Here is a 20,184-nt window from a genome sequence, read left to right on the forward strand (position 1 = left end):
ATAAAAACTCAATTAAAAATAAAGTTAAAAACAGAGAAAAAATAATGTTATGTAGAATTCAGTATTCTAAAAAAAAAACAAAAAAAACCCTCCAGCACTACTATTCTTTAGTGCCCAAAATACTTGAGATCTAGAAATACTTTGAGTATCTGTATACTGTTCCCTACATCAGGAATAGTGGTGTTTTTATTGACCAACTATTACTAATTGTTCAATAAATATTTATTACTTTTCCACATTATTCAAAGCTATCCAGTGGTCCCGATTGAACCCTCCGGCGGGCCGGTTTTGGTCCCCCGGTGCCGCATGTTTGACACCCCTCAGCTGGTTGTAGGCGGAAGTGCTTCGGGAAACTTTCATCATCACCCGGTTTGGCTTCCGTCACGCAGGATTCAGGATGGCGACTCACATGTCGAGGTGCAGAACCTGGAGTCGGGTTCAGAGGTAAGACGTTTAACGTAAACGCTCACTCACCGACACCGCAGCGGGGTTTAACACGAACAGACCCCCGCGCGGGTACAGCCGGCGTCCCCCGCGTGACGTCCTACGCTCAAACCTGCGGCGGCGATTAGCAGCTAGCATGATGCTAAGTTACATCATAACTCCGTTGGTGACGCTAAAAATGCTTCACTCGTTTAAGCGTTCAGATTATTTTAGACATTTTCTTTAGTATTAGAGTGAAATAAGTTACATTTTTAAATGCTGTATTTTGTTTTACCATTTTAAAATCAGACATTTACTCATTTAGCTAACAGCTGTTTTTTTGTTGATAATCTGAATATGTAGAGACGTATTCGGATAAATGAGCTGCTGCTGGATATAATAATGTGATGTATTGTATATGTTGAAGGGGTGATGGCCTGGGGTTTGCGTAGACTAATATATTTTATTTATATTGTATGCTTGAGATTTTGAAATTGTCGATAGAGGAGTAAACCTTTTGCTTTGTATTGTAAATACGACAACTTGTTTAACTTCTAATTAAACAATTTTGTAGAGTACATATGCAATTAATCCATGTGTGTCAAAAGTTCTAAATGATCAGTTTCAGGCAGTTTTTGATTACTCTTGGTGCTGTATGATGTCAGTGACTATGATCATCCCTGTAACACAACTGTACCTGTATACACAGAAACCACACTCATCAGCCTTTCAGACCCTTTGTTATGAGGGGCAGCCAATCAGAAAACAGTTGGTTCAAATGTAGAGGGGCTAAAACATCTTGTTTCATTTGTTGTCGAGCTGAGGAGCTGCACCAAGGCCAGGGCCCTGTACCGCAAAGCAAGTTTGGCATATTCGGGATATTTTTTCATTATCTAGATTCACGTTAACCTAGGGTTTCCCATGCACATTCACACGAAGGAGTGGCACGAGCAGCAGAGCAACTGATATTTTTTATTTATTTATTAATAATTTAAGTTTCCTACTGCTGAGTGGGCAAAGAGCACAGGCGTGTTTCAAGCAGCTGCCATATATTTAATGTGTGTTCAGTAGTTTCTGTTGCAGAGTGTTTTCAGCTGTTTTGGCTTGTAAGAGCTATGCGTAAAGGCTACTCAGCTATACCTGTATGCCATAATTTTGTCACAGCTGTGTAACTGTTTCACACCTACAAATCACAAAAAAAAAAGAAGTTGGTTGCGAACTATATTTAAAAAGATTGGCAAAGAGGAATGCCAGTACAATGGCATCACTGTAAAATTTTGAAACCATTTCATATGTGGAACTTTGAGAATTTTATATATTTCATTTTATGTTTATTTTTTTAATTGTGAGAATGGCCACACCTGTGATTTAGTCAGTGAAATTATTTTAAAATCTAGCACCAAAAGAAGTTTGTTTGATGGGCACCTCAGTATCGCTATTTGATGACAGCGAGGATTTCCAGGACTGGTTTATGCTAGACCTATCAAGAGTTGAAGTCACATGCTGTTGCAGTATTGGGAGTATTGAGTATAAAATTATACATTGAATAGTTAGAGTAACTCTGTGAGTGGCATCTAAATGTTCCACAAACATTTCTGAAATCATCAAACACCCATTCTGATTCACTGCCCCTCATTTTTCTCTGTTCATCATCAGATTGAACTCAGTTTATCACTACCCACACACTGACTCAGTGCCTCACAGCATTGATTGCTTGCCTCTCTTTATCAGTGGGAAATTGATGAAATCTGTACTTCTGACCCATCCTGGGGTCAGTGGAAGTATTGGTGTTATTGCTGCAGTTTATGGCACAGCAAAATCAAGCCTTTGATGGTCATTCTCGCAGACATTCAGGAAATGTTCGGACACTCGATGGAAACCACACTTAGCCAAAAGCCACACAACAGACAAATAAAAAAGCGGGCCTCGGAAGTTACTTAATTTGCCTACAAACTAAGAAAATGTTAAACAACAGTTATTCAGTCTTCTCAAAGTTAAAGGTTCACAGGTCTGAAGCATTCTCCCACCTGAGATAAAAACATTAACTGATTTTAAAATGTTCAATGCAGAGGCCAAATTATGGCTTAAACGAAGGCAAATCTCTCGTAGCTATTCTTTCAAGTTTGTCAGTATTGTTGTTAGTCTCTGTCGTCTGAAGTATGGTTTTTAAAAGTTGGTGAGGTCTTTTGAATAGTTATTGTTTCATTGTCATCCAAGGTTTGGGATCGCAGCTTACCGGAAATACAGCTGTGGCGGCAGATACCCGAATATCTCCCTCTCTACGCCGCTGCCTGGGATCCCCAAACCAGTGTTTGCTTCAGTTGATGGCCAGGAAAAATCTGAGACCAAGATTACCACTCTAGAAAATGGCCTCAAAGTTGCTTCTCAAAACAAGTTTGGTCAATTCTGCACAGTTGGACGTAAGTTGCATCTTTGATGTGCAGGTGATAATTATATGCACTGTTCTTTGTTACGTGCCAGGACTGGATAAAGTGTGGATTCTTTGTCTTCCTTTTTTTTTTTTTTTTAGTTTTGGTAAATTCAGGATCCCGACATGAAGCAAAGTATCCAAGTGGGATTGCACACTTCTTAGAAAAACTTGCATTTTCTGTAAGTAGTAAACAGAATGAAATGAAGGACCAAAAAGGTGGAAGTGTGTGAAATAAACCTCAGGACAACATTTGTGTCTGCAGTCCACAGCACAGTATGGAAGTAAAGATGAAATCCTTCTCACGTTGGAGAAACACGGGGGGATCTGTGACTGCCAGACATCCAGGTATTTAACACAATTCCTGCCTCAGTGTGGAATGATGTAATCATTGTGTATTACAACATGAAGGCAATCCTTTTTCTGTTTGAGGAATATGTGGAGACACCTAATTTGATGTGCGATATTTCATTCGTTTTGCTTTGCAGAGACACCACAATGTACGCGGTGTCTGCTGAAGTGAAGGGTCTGGACACGGTGGTCAGTCTTCTGTCCGATGCCGTTCTGCAGCCTCGCCTGCTGGGTAAGCTGCTTCTCTCAGGATCAGTCCTCTCAAACTGTCCCACGTCTCCGCCGTCAAGATGAACTGTGTTTGCTTGTGTGCAGATGAAGAGATCGAGATGACCAGAATGGCGGTGCGTTTTGAGTTAGAAGATCTCAACATGAGGCCAGATCCCGAGCCATTACTCACTGAGATGATCCATGCTGTGAGTGGGTGTAAACATATTTGTCCCTCAAATTTTTCCACTGCTTTCATTACCCTCATATCCATTCCAATAGTTTCAGCAGTCTTCCACCGGTAATTTGCTGACATTTGTGAGTCCTTATATTGGTGCTATGATTCCTCAAATTGAGACAATGATTGTTATTCTCTCATTGATAAATTCAAAAGCTGCTAGGAGGACTCCACAGTACTGAACAGGCCAATCAAAATAGTCAGGTGCTGCGTCAGCGCGACTTGTAGTTACATTTCTTAAGAGGTGCACGCCAGGTTACATTGTAAGTTATGCCGTAGGGCTTCAGAGAGTTTGTGGTTACAATGTAGCTGTGGCATAGATTTCCCACTAAGGCATAAATCAGCAGTAACTGTTGGTTCCTTCATCCATCCTGACTTCCATCCATCAATCCATCCATCTGGTTTTATTATCAGGCTTGGTAGTTGTTGTGCAAATAGTAATAGTTTTATCATGAGTGCATACTTTGGGGTCAGTACTGACACTGATTTCTAGGGAGTAAACAAGTACTAGTTGGCAGCTGTTGTGCTGCACACACTGCTGTTTGTACTGAAGATTATATTGTAGACAGTTGTTAGAGCTGCTCTCTTAGACATATCCTGTAGTGCCAGCATAGTGGACAGCTGGTGGATTGATGTAGAGGTCCACTAAATGTTCTGAAGTTAAAGAATAATTCTTTTAAATAATGGTGAACTCAGCAGTGATGCTGTAGTCTGAGTTTTCATCCTTAAATCTGTGTGTTTCTTCTTTGTTTTGTTTCCAGGCTGCATATCGAGGCAACACAGTCGGGCTGCCTCGTTTTTGTCCTGCAGACAATGTGGATAAGATTGACAAGCATGTGCTTCACAGCTACCTGCGTAACTATTACCGTCCAGAGCGCATGGTACTGGCAGGAGTGGGCATCGAGCACGAGCAGCTGGTCGAAAGTGCCAGGAAATACCTGCTGGACGTGAAGCCGGTGTGGGGAACGAGTTCAGCGCCCAACTTGGACCTCTCTGTAGCACAGTACACCGGTGGTATCATCAAGGTGATTTACCATGTTTAAAATAACAGTTTGGCAAATGCCAATATCTTCCTGTTTGTTTTTGTGTTGCAGAAGGCAAAGAAATTGTTTCATGATCTCTCAGCTCTTTGAACTCACCGCTGTCGTCAGTAAATCTCAAGTTAAATGCTGATCGTGTGATGTCAGTTAACATGTCTGATATCGTCTTATGAGATCTGGCCAATACCTGTTTTTAAGTTAATAAAAACAGTTTCTGTATGTCAGAGAATTTATTTTGATGTTTGAGTTTTGGGTTTATGTAACAGTTATCATTGCTGAGGAATTTGGATGTGGAAATACAGATAATAATAAACATGGCAGCAGCTCATCTTTAAAAGGTTGGATATCGTCCTTATTCTGTTAGATGGAGAAGGATATGTCTGATGTGAGCCTCGGCCCCACTCCAATCCCAGAGCTCACCCACATCATGATCGGCTTGGAGAGCTGCTCCTTCTTGGTGGGTGTTTCCAGCGTCTTGGAAAGTCTCCACTCAGGAACCTGAGATGTGTTTAAAGTGTAAAAATGTTCCCTTAACAGGAGGATGACTTCATCCCATTCGCTGTGCTCAACATGATGATGGGCGGAGGCGGCTCCTTCTCTGCAGGAGGACCCGGGAAAGGCATGTTCACCCGACTGTATTTAAATGTCCTCAACAGGTGAGCATCTCACAAACTTTGCTTCAGCATCACTTCAGATGGTACTAAAACCATTTCCATTAGTTGTCACTGATTGTTACATTTTTGTCATCTGTTGTAGACATCATTGGATGTACAACGCCACCTCCTACCATCACAGCTATGAGGATAGCGGCCTACTGTGCATCCATGCTAGTGCAGACCCCAGACAGGTCGGTACAGACTCAACACAGGACAGCTGCGGCGCATCTGCTAGGATTGTGTAACAAATTCTGAATTGATTGAAGGCAGTTTGAGTTCACCAAATTAAATTAGCTTCAAATACTTCTTTGTGATTAAAATTAGCTGTCTCTTCCTGTCTTCTGCATCTTCCTCCATCACACCAACCAGCTATATGTCCTCTCTCACTGCTTCCATATGCAGTATTTCTTCTCTGCACAACTGCAAATAAACTCCATGTCACCAAAACTTCCAACCAGAACTTTTCCTCTGATATACTCTTTTCTATTTCTGTCACTCAGATCTCAGCATTTTTAACTCACCTCCCTCCACCATCAGCTTCACCCAAATAACAAAATGAACCAATGTCATCAATGTAAAATGAATAAACCAGTTTTTTTATGTTTGCCAGTTTTTTAGCCAGACACACAGATGTACAACTAAATATGTCAGATATTAGATTCAACTCAGTGTCATTGTGTGCACAAGGCACACAATGAAATGATCGTTCCAGATCACTCATCCAGTGACGAGCATCTGCAGTCATGCAGCCAGAGACCGGCGCTACCGTTAGGCTATGTGGTTTAAGTGTCTTGCCCAAGGACACAACGCAGCGCAGGGACAGGGGCTCGAACCTGCAACCTTCCGGCTGCAAGGCGAGTGCCTACTCACTGCGCCACTCCCTGGGTTAATTACTGGGTTAATCTGCTCGCTTTGTTAGCTCGGCTGTTTCTAAGAAAAAGTCGAAACATTGTCACAGCCGTCATCATCAGCGTCATCTGCTCTACAAAAACTTTAACGTTGGCCGTAACTTCTATAACGTTCAAGCTAGACCACTCAGACTTTACACAGTTGTTCTCTATTGCAAGGGCTACATGCTGACCCAGGGCCATAACTCTGTCGTTCTGCATTTTGGCAAAATTATCCCTCTTATTTGTCTTGGGGAATCCGCAAAAACTTCAACATTGACATAGCTTCAATTTTTACCATTGCCCTTAATTTTTCTTTTTCGAAACCATTGTTTCCATACCCAAATTGCTTTTGTTAATAACAGTAAGCTTTTATTATCAGCTTTCAGTCCACCATCACACAGAGCAGGATAAATGCTTTCTGGAGATCACATGTTAAATCAATAGTGCCTTCAAAGCTACCTTTCTTCAATTTTACAAATCCTAAACAGCCGAGCAGCGGCACCCGCTCAGCGGTCCTCTTGGTTTCTGTGTACATCTTGTATAGTACTGTGCAAAAGTCTTGAGCCACACCTCATTTCTTTTTATTTTCCTGGGAAATGTTCTGCAGTATATGGAAATACAATATTTAAGGCAAAACAGAGTTTGTACATTTCTAATGAGCTTGAATATTTGGTATGACCAGCTTTATTTAGCCTGAACTCTCTCAGGCAGCTTTGTCATTTCTTTAAGTAGTCTTCTTGAAGGACATGTCAGAGTTCTTCTTTGGATCATGATCTGCCTTTAGGTGGCCCCACACTGCTTCAGTAATGTTGAGTCTTGGCAGGTCACTCCATGATGATGGTGTACTATTGCATGTTTTTCAGTCCAGTTATGCTTTTACTGCATTGGCAGCTTGTTTGGGACCATCAAAATCTGATGGTCATCAATTTTGACATGATCCCCCAAAACCACTGGCTGAAATGTATTCCCAAACCATGACAGAGCCTCCACCATGTTCTACAGATGACTGTTGGACCGCTCTCCTGACTTTCTCCATACATATTGACTACAATTTGGCCCAAAGATTTCACATTTGGATTCATCACTTCAGTTCTTGATACCACAGATTTTCGGTCCAGTTCTTGTGTAGTTTGGCATACCTCAGTCTTTTCTCACTGTTTCCCTTCCTTAAGAATGGCTTCTTGACAGCCGCCCTTCCACTGAGATCAGGCTGATGAGGCCTTGATACATGGATCAACTGAGCGGCCAGAGGCCTCAGGTCCTATGTCAGGTCTTTGCTGGATTTTTTTTCTTATTTCTTAATGACAGTATGTGAAAGTTAATGTTCACCTGCTGTTGATAGTTATTTAGGCCTGCCACTTCTTCGTTTGTCCTCTGCTTGTCGAGATTTCTCAAAGGCATGCTGATATATGCTGCATCTTTGGCTCGTAGTTCTTTGGGAATTGCCGTGTTTTCCTCTGAAAATGGTCAGGTAGAAGGACCGCACTGACAATGAGGGGAAAAAGGAGCTAATGTCCAAAGAAAAGACCTTCGGAAAACCTCGAACGGTGAGGGGTTGCTCAAGGCTTTTTCACAGTAGTATATACAGTACCAGTCTAAAGTTTGGTGTCTCCTCTGTTGAGTAGTTTGTGGTGTTGTTTGTGTGGGTCTTGTTCTTATCATTTATATTTATTCCTTTCCAGGTGAGGGAAATGGTGGAAATAATAACCAGAGAGTTCATTCAGATGGGTGGCAGTGCAGGAGAGGTAACGATCGCCACAGCTTTTGCTGTCATCATTTATTGATATGGAATAAAAATTAAGCAGGACTTTTAATACTTTTCCCTTGTATGCCCAGATGGAGCTGGAGAGGGCGAAGACTCAGCTCAAGTCCATGCTGATGATGAACCTTGAGTCACGGCCGGTTATTTTTGAAGATGTCGGTCGTCAGGTTCTCTCCACGGGAAAGAGAAAGCTGCCACATGAGCTCTGTCATCTAATAAGTGAGTACTGGAAGGATTTATGCAGCTTTTCTATGCGATCTATCTAAATTTGTGGAATAATAACAATAATAATATTCAAATGATTTCCAGGCAGCGTGTCAGCTGGTGACATTAAGAGAGTGACAACCAAGATGCTGCGCAGTAAGCCGGCTGTCGCAGCTCTTGGAGACCTTACGGAACTGCCCTCGTATGAACACATCCAGGCCGCCTTGTCCAGCAAGGACGGACGTCTGCCCCGCACATACCGTCTCTTCCGATAGGCCCCGCGTCATCACTTTAATTAAACTGGACTGGAAGATTACATTAGTGTTCCCTCCCAACACAGAAATCAGCACAGCTCACTGTGGGAGGGGACTAATACCTGGGCTCTGACTCAAAGCTCTGAGACAAGCGGGGATTTTAAAGAAGTAACGCATCGTACTCTACATTAATCCTAGTCTGTATACAACTGTATTTTTGTTTTGTTGCCTGGAAATCATTATTTTTATGAGTGGTTTGCAGGAGTTTGGTTTTAAAGGAACACAAAATTATCATGTTAAGTTCCCAATTAAAAGCCCCAATACTTATTTGTTATTTGTAGTGAAGCAGATATCATTTTCCATATTTTTTCACTTTCCTTCATGCATCACCTGCAGGGGCTCTGCGCCCCACCGCTGGCACAGAGCCACTCAGTTTGAGCGGCATCCCTAGCAGAGTCTACTCTACCTTTTATTTTTATTATTGCAGCTTTACTTTGTTCGGTTTGCAGAGCTCAGCGCTCAAAAAAATGTCTTTATTCCAAAGTGCATGGATTAAAATGTTAATATTTATACAACAAAATTTCATAAGATTGATTTACAGGTGCAGGAGACAGCAGAAAGTTAAATATGTGCATTTTAAAAAAAAATTAGATTATTGGATCAATCACCAACTCCACCTGCTTGTCCTCCAGACTGAAATTATGGTTTGTGTATTGTACAGTAAAAAGATGGTTAAATAAATGTGTTATGTCTCATTTGTTTTTTACACTTATATTTATGCCTTTGCAAATCACTTCAGCTATGGGGTAAATTAAAGTAATAGTTTGGCCTTTTGGTGAAAAAGGAAGTTTGAGCCATTAGTTCTTCTGCAAAGCATAAAGAGTGGAAACTCGGCCGTGTGACAGAGAACACCGATCGGTCCGCCGGCTTCTGTAAAACTCACGAGTTTACAGGATATTTTGTCGCGCTCTTGTTCTGGTTATTGTTGATATTACACTCACTTTTCTTTAGATTAAATTAACAGGTTGTTCTGGTAATTTGATTCTGCTACAGTAGCTTTGTATGAGCCGTAGTTGAAAATAATCTTTATTACCTCACCTACCGACAGGTGGAGGCAGTCTGTAAAAGGAACCAAGATTGATGAAACTTTGTGGAAATATTCCTTAAGATTCTGCCAACATATTTCATTTTCAGGTCACCAAAAACATTTTTTTAAATTCCTCTTATTGTTGGTGTTACTTTAAAATTCATATTTGAATATGAATTTTTTTATCTATTGCAATGAAATTTGGTACTCAGATATAAATTAATGTTGATAATTTGTTGTTTTTTTAATTTGAAATTAAAATACAATAATCCAAAGTGAACTACAATCCCTACACAAAATTTACACACATATAATTCATATCTTGACAAATTTTTGGTTTTCTTTTTTTACATTTGTTTTTTTAAGAGGATGGTATTGGGGCAGTTTATCTTGTACTGGGCCTTGGTGCAGCACTTTAGTTCATCGTAGACGGGCCACTTTGGATCCTTTCTCTTTGCGGCTACTCGCAAACATAAGGTTTGAACAGCAAGTGGATCAAAGTGCTTTGCTTGGAGCCACAGCAGTGTACCCGAGATGACCAGATTAGGGCAAAGAGTGAGTTTAGAGCAGTCTATAACCTGAGCCTTAGGTTTACAGAGATTACATCTACATATGTAGACCTCAGTTAAACTTTTGCCTGTGTTTCATATGAGGCTCCACCATTGTATGCATGTACAATGGTGAAGCCTCTCCCAGCTGTCGTGAGGTGAGAGGCAGGGTACACTCTGGACAGGTTGCCAGTCTGGGCCAACACAGAGAGACAGACAGCCATTCACATTCACACCTATAAGCATGTTTTTAAACTGTGCGAGGAAGGCGGAGCCCACGCAGACACAGGGAGAACATATACTGCTCAAAGAAATATTAAAGGATCACTTTTTAATCAGAGTTTAGCATCAAGTCCGTTTCACTTCTGGGATATTGAGGTGGTCAGGTAAGTAGCAGAGGGGGTTCATCACTTTCAGCTGCTTTGGTGTTAATGAATTCAATTCAGTTTTTTTATATAGCGCCAAATCACAACAGTCGTCCCAAGGCGCTTTATATTGTAAAGACCTACAATAATTACAGAAGACCCAACAGTCAAAAAACAACTGTAAAAAAGTGATCCTACATATTTAATATGTGCATTGATAGACATATCCTGATTTTACAGGAGGAGGCCGCTGACAGTTTTTCCCTCGTCTTGTTTTTCTCTCAATGGTTTTGAATTTGGCTGGGGTCAGTGTCACTACTGGTTGCAGGAGGCGATAGTCCAACTCCTCCAGGATGGCACATCAACACGTGCCATTGCCACTCTCCTCTGGGAGAGCTGGACAGGGCTGTAGAAGTTCCTTGACCCATCAGCAGGACTGGTATCTTCTCCTTTGTGCAAGGAGGAACATGATGAGCTCTGCCAGAGCTACTAAATGACCTCCAGCAGCTACTGGTGGGAATGTCTCTGACCAAACAATCAGAAACAGACTTCATGAGAGTGGCCTGAGGGGTTGATGTCCTCTAGTTGTCCTTGTGACCACTGTCTGGCACAGTGGAGTCTGATTGGCATTTGAAAAGAATACCAGAATTGGCAGGTCCACCACTGACCACAGATGAGAGCAGCTTCACTCTGAGCACATGTGACACATATGAAAGGGTCTAGAGAAGCTGTGGAGAACATTATGCTGCCAGTAGCATTGTTCAGCACAACTGGTTTGGTGGTGGGTCAGTGATGGTCTAGGTAAGCATATCCACAGAGGGATGCACAGACCTCTAGACCAGGGATCCTCACATCCAGGCCTCGAGGGCCGGTGTCCTGCACATCTAAAACCTGCAGGACACCGGCCCTTGAGGCCTGGATTTGAAGATCCCTGCTCTAGATGCTAGGCAATGGCACCCTGACAGCCATTAGGTATTGGGATAAAATCCTGGATCCACTGTCTGGCGGTGCAGAGGGTTTCCTCCTGGTGCACAACAATATGTGAAAGAGTATGCAGGCAGTTCCTGGAGGAGGAAGAAATTGATACCATAGAGTTATGCATGTTGTATGGAAGTGTATTTTTTCTCTGGCTGGGCTAAGGTTCAATGGCCTTCAGGTTAGTCCTGTGTCATGGTCCTGCACTGCTCAGTGGTTTTCCTGTGTTCTAACACTGCTCTTCAGTTTAAAGGTGGGTTGGACTGGCCTCTTCAGCTGTCACAGATTCTTCTCATCAGTCATCATCTACCTGCATTTAAGGACCAGCTACAGCTGACATCACCAGGTTGGACCTCAGACTATTCAGGTGCTAAGTGATGCCCTGGTCCAGACCTGGGAGGAGATCCCCCACGACACCATCCATCATCTCATTAGGAGCATGCCCAACATCGGCAGGCATGCATACAAGCACGTGGGGGTGGGGGGGATGACATACAAATTGCCAAGTACCACTCGGAGTTTCTATATTCTAGCCTGCTGCATCATTTTTTTTCACTTTGATTTTTGGGGTATCTTTGAATTCAGCCTTTGCAGGTTAATAATTTTCATTTCCATTAAACAATGTGGCATCCTTTCATTCCTAACACATTACCCAGTCCATATCAGTGTAGATATCCAGCATGATTTTTTTTTTTCCCCCATTGAAATCTGTTTTCAATGTGTTCCTTGGGTTTTTTGGGGGGGGTTTTGCAGTGTATATAGAAAGCTACTTTCAGCTACACTGTTATTCACAAGAGTAATAAATAAATAAATATATATATATTCCATTAAAAATGCTCCAAAAAGTACAAACACGACTGAGGTCCAGTTCAGTGATTTGAATTTGCAGATGAGAGGCTGTAGGTCTGCCTTGGCACACGAAAGTATCATGCCCCAAACTTTAACCCTTACCAGCATCAAAATGTATCACTTACTAAAAACTAGATCACAGTTGTTATTAAGGGGAAACTGTTTTTGACTCACTTTAGAACCCACCCCCAAGTGGCCATTAGAGAAACTGCAGTTTTGCACACTTCCACACTGGTTTCATTGAAGTTGGTGCTCAGGTACACCTTAGATCTTACACAGTACAAATATGTTTATAACACTGCAAAACATTGTACTCACCTACACACAAGTACACATGTAATGGGCAAACAGCAGTGTTTTCAAACCTTTATTATGGGATGTTACATCAGGTGACATAAAAAGATGCAGTTCTGGATAAAAGGTCCAAAAACAAGACCCACAGGCACTTTTTAAAAACAAGCAAACTGCTCTTCATGCTAGGAATGCAAGTCATTAATGTGCTGCTACATACAGTACATGGACAGGTTACATAGTAATAAGATGAGAGGTAAGGCATTGTGTTGAGTGTTGCAAAGGATCACTTGGCCTAACCAGAGGAAAAAGTAACAATAGTAGTAGTAACATAGTAGTAATATCAATGAAATGCTTAGACATTTTTTTTAGCAAGCGAGTTCCTTTAAGAAATATTTAATAAAAGCATTAAATAACTGTAGTTTCCCTGAATTTAACAGTAGCTCTTAACAAGTTGCAACATGCTCTTGAAATCTGATATTTGACCCGTTGAGTGATCCTCAAATCTACCCAACAAAACAGACACCTGAATGTGTGCTGCAGTTATGTTTAGTAGGTTATTTCAAGACAAAAATCACAAGGCATTTGAACACTGGTATAGCATTCAGAAAAACGGAGCATTATGGTTCATGAGGTTTCTTAAACGGCTACAAAAAGAGAGAGAGAGAGCGATGATGGTACCGTTACTGTCTGTAAGGTATTATCAGTCCACACTGGAGCATGTGATTGAACTGTAAGCCACAACGGCAGCCCCCCCCCCCCCCCCCCCCCCCCCGTCATGTATTAGTACAGGGGGCTGAATAAATAAAGGCCAGACTGCTGCTGTCTGCCTGACCTCGAGGTCCCTGCCCTCAAGTCCAGCCAGCTTCTTCAGGACGCAGCTGCTCTCAGTTAAGACACCTCCGGTTTTCCTTTTGGTCCATTTCAAGCTTCCTGCTTCTGGCACAGATCTGATCTAGTCAAACCCGATCCGGTCTGTTCATTAATGGGTTTTAAGAGATAGTGCAGATCGTGCTGCTGCTTTGGTTCTTCATGGCCTCCCTCCTCTTCAGCTCTCTGGTGATCCTCCTCCTGATACCTTCCAAGTACAAACTTCGGTCAAACTGTCCTGCACCCAGAGGAATGCTGACAGAAATATGACACAATACAGGACACCAGATGTTAGGAGGTCAAATTGCACAAAGGACAATTGATCAAAAAAAAAAAAAGAGAGAGAGAAAATGCTCAGTTTTGCTCATTTCCAGTTCCATATTTATGGACTGGGACTCTAGTAGAGTAGCTTTGTAATGTGTGCCACCTGATCTAGATACAGCTCCACACATGCCAAAAAGCTCACACCAGCACAGCACTAGAAAATCCTGCTAGGCCCAAAGGTGACATCACTGACGTTAATGACTAGGGAAGGGGCTAAGGCAATTAAAACAAATTTGATTTATAGATGCAGCCTGCAGCTACTGCTGGCCATGATCCAGTTCTTGGAAAATACCTCTGCTTTCATGACACAGTGTTCATTCTCCTGTCATTAAACTGTCAGATGCAGACTGGTGGAAAGGAAGGACGTAATATTATGCTGCGTGTTAACATATAAGAGTCGTGGCAGATAACCAGCATCCTCCCCGTGTCTGCCAGTTTCTACCCTTTATAAGGGAGTTTTTTTCCTCATTGTCACCAAGCGCTCACTCAAAGGGGATCATTGGGTTTTTATCTAAAGTGCCTCAAGAAGACTGTTACTGTGATTTGATGTCTTATCTATCTATCTATCTATCTATCTATCTATCTATCTATATATATATATATATATATATATTAAAATAAACTGAAATGAAAATCACTTCATAATAGGCTGCTTTGAATGTGGAACTCACTTGTCTCTTCCTGGCCTGAGTTTGACCTGAAAGACACCAACGACAGGCCGGTGGTCCGAGGTCTTGATGTTCGAGCAGCTGGTGTACTTGAGGGCTTTTATGTCATCAGGCTGCCTGTTCCTGAACAGGATCCTGTCCTGTGAACACAGAGAGGGTCACTGCTGTTGAGAGTCACTTAAATAAGAGAGCATGAATGCAAAAATGATAAAGCGTTTTTGGTTAGGTGCAGCTTGATGTCCTGCTTCTACTTACTGTGTATGAAGGTGTTCTCTGTTTAGAAGTGGTGTCGTAAATATCGCAGCCGATGTCGAATTTGTACGTGGGGAAGAACTGTATTGGTGCCTCTTGGAAGCCTTTAAAGATGGAACCTGAAGGGACAAACAGCTCACAGGGTAAGAATCAATGGAAAACATGAACCTACTCCTATAAAACTTTTCCAAATGTCAAAGCTTCAGCCTCCTATATACATACCTTCTTTCATTTCCCTGAAGAGCTGATCGTGCTCCAGTAAAGGGTTCATATCGCCACTTCCTGTGCAGTTCATGATGGTCTCCACTTCAGCCCGGTCTCTATTCAGCCGAAAGTTAAAGTCTCCAAACCAGAAGACCTGATCGAACCTCGTGGTGACGTCAGCTACAGTGAAAAGTGCCAGCTCATTTACTGTCAGTGACATCTGCTTATTACTCTTATAAGACTGTTATAAGACTTTAACCACAACCGAATCATCAGTAACTGCTGGGACAAAGATGACCATGGAAACAAATACAAAAATAGATTTTTAGACTTACAGAGAAAACTCAAACTTAGCCCCTCCTCCTGCAAATAATCCTAAACCTAGCTGTCTAAACCAATTTAATCTAACTTTAGCCATTACAATTGATCATACTGTGATTTTACTGTAAAACAGGACACACATAATCTTCAAATTAATACCTTGTTTTAAGATACATTTGTCTTGTTGTGAGAATGAAACCATATTCTGTTTTTCAGACACTGGTGCAGAAACTCTAGCTTTAATATTTTACATATTTCACACAAAGTAGCTTCAGAGCGTCTTACACGGTGTGGAGCGGTACGGGTTCGTGTCTGGAAGGCCTTTTGGGAGCGCTAGAGCCTCGACGATCTTGTTGTAATCCAGTATTCTCTCGTAGACTTTGGCATCTCCAGCTGGGAGAAAAACAGAGTAACACATTAGAAATATGCAACACTGGCTAGCTGTGGGGTTTAAATGCAAATTAATAAGGGTGATGTAGTTATGGGGAGTGTAATAACTAAAAAAAATAGCCTCTCTGACTCTCTGGAAAAGCTGGTACTCACATGTAAAATGGGAAGTGATGAAGAGGAAAGAAGTGCCAAAAAAGGTGAAGGCGATTCCCACTGCCCCTTTGGTCTTGATCTGAGAGATGATCCTCGTTGTGACTGTGGCGTGCTCCACCTCTGCGAAAGGAAAAAGAACTTGTGGTTGGTGATAAAGCAGTGAACCACACGAGAATAAACAACAATAACAAAATCTTTGTCAGAGTCCTTTGGCCAGTTTTAGTCGGCCTAACAGCTCATCCAGAGTACGAACGACATCAATGCACACAAGATGAAACTAAAGAAGCCCTTTAAGTAAAAGAACGTTTTGATATTTGTGCCATTTTTATTGATTTTTAACAGTATTTGTAGCACATTGCATAAATGTTTAAGCTGAAACGATCGATTCTTCTCAAATATGAGACACTGTTGTTCTTAGTCCAAATTACTGCAAAGTGCTGTAGGTCTACAGGTGGTTCGTGGCTTAAATCGCTCTGTGATCAATAAGAATAAAAAAGTGTTGTATAAATGACCGCTCCTTTCTATCCCCCAAATGAATATTTTCATGGTGTTTGCTTTGGTTTGCTGGTCGGACAAAACAAGAAATCTCATGACAACGACCTGCGCTCTGAAATCGCAAACTTTGTCAGCATGAAATGATTATCTGATCAGCTGCAGCCTCAATAACAAGAAGTTCCACGTTGTACTGATAAGTTCTGTTCTGAGGAGCAAGAAATCAAGAGCAGAAACCCCGTCTTTAAGACGACACACTATTAACCGCCCAGATCACCACACAAACATGAGCAATTTATAAATATCAGAAGAGTCATCCCTCCCAAACTAACGTGTGAAGTAGGACAGACCTGAGCAGAACCAGATGAGGTCTCTTCTGACAAACACAGCGAGATATAGAACACCATGCGATGCTGCATATAACATGACATAGTAAGGTCCCAGAGTCTCCTGAAGTCTGATCTCCCACTCCCTTCTGCACACACACACAGTTACATATTAGTATAGAAAGGTTTAGCACCACATAATGACCCTAGGACTTATTATGAGCCATAAATCCATAATAATAACTGACTTTTATTCAAAACATAACACAACTGACCTGTCAGGACAGCCTTCCTGGACCCCAATAATATAAAAGTCTTGTGCAAATTCAGAGTCTGTTGGAAGGAGGAGGTCATCTAAGTTGGCTGGAAGGCCCTGAAAATGACAGGAATTTGATTAAGGCTCAATTTTTCCATCAGAAAATCTTTGTGAAAGATGCTGCAGGGTCATGATGTCCTCCCACCTTCTCTCCTTGCATGTTCCAAGTAGTGATATAGATGCCCACTCTCCTGTCGGGGAAATAGCGGTCCAGCTCCTCAGCCCCAAGCAAGGCACCACTACCCAGCACGCTGCCCTCCAGAAAACTCCTGGAAGATGTGAAATCAACACATGTATCATGTTTTATCACCAGCTGACAGGTCAATAATTCATCTGTATAAATAAGAATCAAAACAGTGCACTAAGAACCATTTCCATCCTCCTCCTGTCAAAAACTGTGCTGAACAAATTTTGTAAAACAGTTCAAAAGTACAATCTTTTGACATTTTAACATTTCATTTTAATATTTAATGTTTTTTTTAATTGAATAAGAATATTCAGAATCACAATCACTGGATCCCAGTATCTGCCAATAATGGAGGCTGTTAAAAAATGTTATAGCTAAAGCAGCTCAGAGGTGGAATTCTTTAGGTGTCAGACCAACGTACATGTAAACATTTCAAATTTAGCTTGAAAATAGGTACAAGTAAACATTTTATCTAAATCTAGTAGAATGTGTTTTGTGCATTATGCATGCTAAATAAACCAAAAACATAAATATATATATTAAGAATAAAACTGATGTAGTGCATGTGCAGAAAATGAGAGCAGGTGAAGCCTGAGAAGATCTCATGCACACCCCGTCTAAATTTGGACAGTTTTATAGTGTCTCTAGCCTACATCAATACTCTTGAAAGAGGCCGGTGAGTTTGCAGTAACTACAGTCTAACAATAATCTGACTGTAAACTACAGTAAATACAGAGAACGTCTTACAAAAGAGCTTTCAAATCCAGCACGAGGATGACGACTGCAGGTACATAATCTGTTACCTGCTAACCCTTCTGTACCTGTTTCTCACATCCTGTGGTCTGATGGGGCTGAGCACGCTGTAGGTGGACCTCATGGAGTTGACAGAGGTACTATCCGACCCCATGTTCTCCAGAAGCCGGCTGTCACTCAGGTTCCTGTGGAACCTTTCTCCAAGCCTCTCTCTGGCCAGCATGGCATAATCCAAACAATCCCTGTCAATCCTATTAGCTGCCCTTAAAGTGGCTGACGCAAAGCTCTTCTCCAGAGCAGGCAGTGGTCCGGTGGGTTGCACCGGAGACAGGCGCACCTTGGTGGCCCTCCACTGCTGGTTTGTGAGGTCGCTCTGCTGGCTCTGGGGTCTTCTTTCATAGTCAGAAAGACTACTTCCTCTGTCCCGGAAGACTGGGGATCCAGCTGTAACAGCAGAATGGGGTCTTGCATTGGGGTCCCGCTCATTTCTCACTGCAGCTGCACCTCCGAGAACAAACCTGTTTGGAGCTGGAGCCATTTGGTCCTCTTTAAGCGAGTCTGTGGAGGAGCCAGTTTCCGCCGGGTCGCTCAGACTCTCCTGGCTGTTTCTCAACCTCCTGGTTCTCACAGTCTCCTCCAATGAAGCGCTTTTGCTGGACTTTGACAACCTGGGAACCAAGGGGGGGCAGGGCTGATACACACTGATCCCATCCCCTGCGTTTCTAGCTGTGGGCTTAAGATCATCCTTGTGCCCGTTGGTAGATTTCACATCTACTATGGAGGTGTTGAGGGGACTGTTTACAATCGAGTCTCCTTTTCCAGAAGCCTCACAGTAGCGATGGAGGGGGCCGTCCTCTCCATCCTCAGTCATCCTCTTCTCATGTCTGAGTCCAGCTGTGCTCAGGTGGATGACGCTCTCTCATTTTTAAGTCACACAACACCTGCAGAGATATACGGCGGAGAATGTTTTAATGAAATGGCTAGTTTACTGACTTGTTTTACCTTTTAATATCAGCCATGACAGTTACTGCATCAAATACGCGCGTATTGTAATATTTGAATTTAAAGTAATTAAAAAGTACTGCAGCTAAGAGAAGCAAAGCACACGAGCTAACGCAATCATTGCTCGTTTTAACAACTTTGCTGCTGAGCAAAAAAAATCCTTTTAGTTTCCACTTTAATCATTCTAACTGCGCAGTCATCTCCATCACGTTTACATACGTAGTGCTATCACCTCGAAACATTTTCACTGGATAACAACCTCCAGTTGCAGCTAACAAAGCTAAGATGCTAAGGCTGAGCTAACTCCCGTCTAAAGCGTACGTTTGTGTGACCGTATCAATAAACGGGTAGCTGTGCTAGTTTCCGTCGTTTGCACTATCAGTTTCTTTCTCTTTTATCAGGCTGAAGGTAAAGTTACCTGCTGTGAACAGTTGGTTTCAGAGTGACTGATTTACAGTAGCTCCATGACTTCCTTAGCAACGCTTGACAACACAGATTTTGTTACCAAGAGAGGCGCAGTGTGAGCTCACCGTCTGTCACAGCGCCCCCCGTGTGCTAAGAGGGGGTGTTACACCCATACCTGCGCGTCCACAGCTTACATATCCTCTGTTTCTTTTCACGGAGCTCAGTGAGCTCAGTGTCTACGCCTAACATGACAAAACACACACACACACACACACACACACATACACACACATATACATACATATATATATATATATATATATATATAAACTATTTTCTGATGGTTTTCTCGAGATAACGAGTTATTTATCTCGTTATCTCGAGAAAACGAACTTTGTTTTCTCCAGATAACGAGATAAATAACTCGTTATCTCGAGAAAACAAAGTTCGTTTTCTCGAGATAACGAGATAAATAACTCGTTATCTGGAGAAAACCATCAGAAAATAGTTTATACGTACCATGGCCGCTCTCGGCTTCCGTAACTTTCATATCAGCCTTCGTCATTTAAGGAGACGGCTGTCTCGACTTCAGCTCAACAGACGTTTACACCTAAGTGATCCTGCTGATATAGTCAACTTCATTGGTGACCAGCTGAGGGGACCAGGCCGTCTTCATGGTTACCGAATGATGCACGAGAGGTGCCGAGTAGCGTTTAATCCCGGGATCCGGGATTCCCGGGAAATGCGATCAGAACCATTTCCCGTTTCCCAGGAAACGTTAGACGGGAAACCGGGAAAAAATCACGCAAAGAAAAGAAAGAAAAGAAAAGAAAAGAAAAGAAAGCTTCAGAATGTTAAATTTAAGGAAATATTGAGAGAAGGGTTCGTTTAATGCGAAAAGCATTACTCTTCATTTCAGGCACGTTCAGCCTCCGTTTAAGGCTTCAGCCTTC

The 20,184-nt window shown here is 42.1% G+C and overlaps 2 protein-coding genes across 4 annotated transcripts; one reads left to right on the forward strand and one right to left on the reverse strand.

The window, feature by feature from the left end:
• Positions 1-339: 339 nt before the first annotated feature.
• pmpca (peptidase, mitochondrial processing subunit alpha) lies at positions 340-9,194 on the forward strand. The gene is made up of 13 exons (XM_030737343.1): positions 340-444; positions 2,641-2,843; positions 2,954-3,033; positions 3,117-3,199; positions 3,340-3,434; positions 3,518-3,618; positions 4,409-4,672; positions 5,052-5,144; positions 5,225-5,343; positions 5,444-5,534; positions 7,916-7,978; positions 8,070-8,214; positions 8,305-9,194. The coding sequence occupies exons 1-13, from the start codon at positions 398-400 to the stop codon at positions 8,472-8,474; spliced, it is 1,554 nt and encodes a 517-aa protein (XP_030593203.1). The 5' UTR covers positions 340-397; the 3' UTR covers positions 8,475-9,194.
• Positions 9,195-13,332: 4,138 nt separating this feature from the next.
• On the reverse strand, positions 13,333-19,943 carry inpp5e (inositol polyphosphate-5-phosphatase E). Of its 3 annotated transcripts, none has more exons than XM_030737545.1 (11): positions 19,751-19,943; positions 17,893-18,765; positions 17,030-17,153; positions 16,844-16,941; positions 16,593-16,717; positions 15,751-15,870; positions 15,493-15,600; positions 14,905-15,066; positions 14,686-14,801; positions 14,434-14,570; positions 13,333-13,646 (listed from the first exon to the last, which is right to left on the reverse strand). In XM_030737545.1, the coding sequence occupies exons 2-11, from the start codon at positions 18,693-18,695 to the stop codon at positions 13,493-13,495; spliced, it is 1,947 nt and encodes a 648-aa protein (XP_030593405.1). In that variant the 5' UTR covers positions 18,696-18,765; positions 19,751-19,943; the 3' UTR covers positions 13,333-13,492. The 3 variants fall into 3 exon arrangements, with proteins under 3 accessions (XP_030593405.1, XP_030593404.1, XP_030593406.1); XM_030737544.1 differs by lacking the exon at positions 19,751-19,943 and adding an exon at positions 19,245-19,389; XM_030737546.1 differs by lacking the exon at positions 19,751-19,943 and adding an exon at positions 19,245-19,389 and having other exon boundaries at positions 13,341-13,693.
• Positions 19,944-20,184: the final 241 nt, after the last annotated feature.

Source organism: Archocentrus centrarchus, chromosome 9, assembly GCF_007364275.1.
Source record: "Archocentrus centrarchus isolate MPI-CPG fArcCen1 chromosome 9, fArcCen1, whole genome shotgun sequence".
Taxonomy (NCBI): domain Eukaryota; kingdom Metazoa; phylum Chordata; class Actinopteri; order Cichliformes; family Cichlidae; genus Archocentrus; species Archocentrus centrarchus.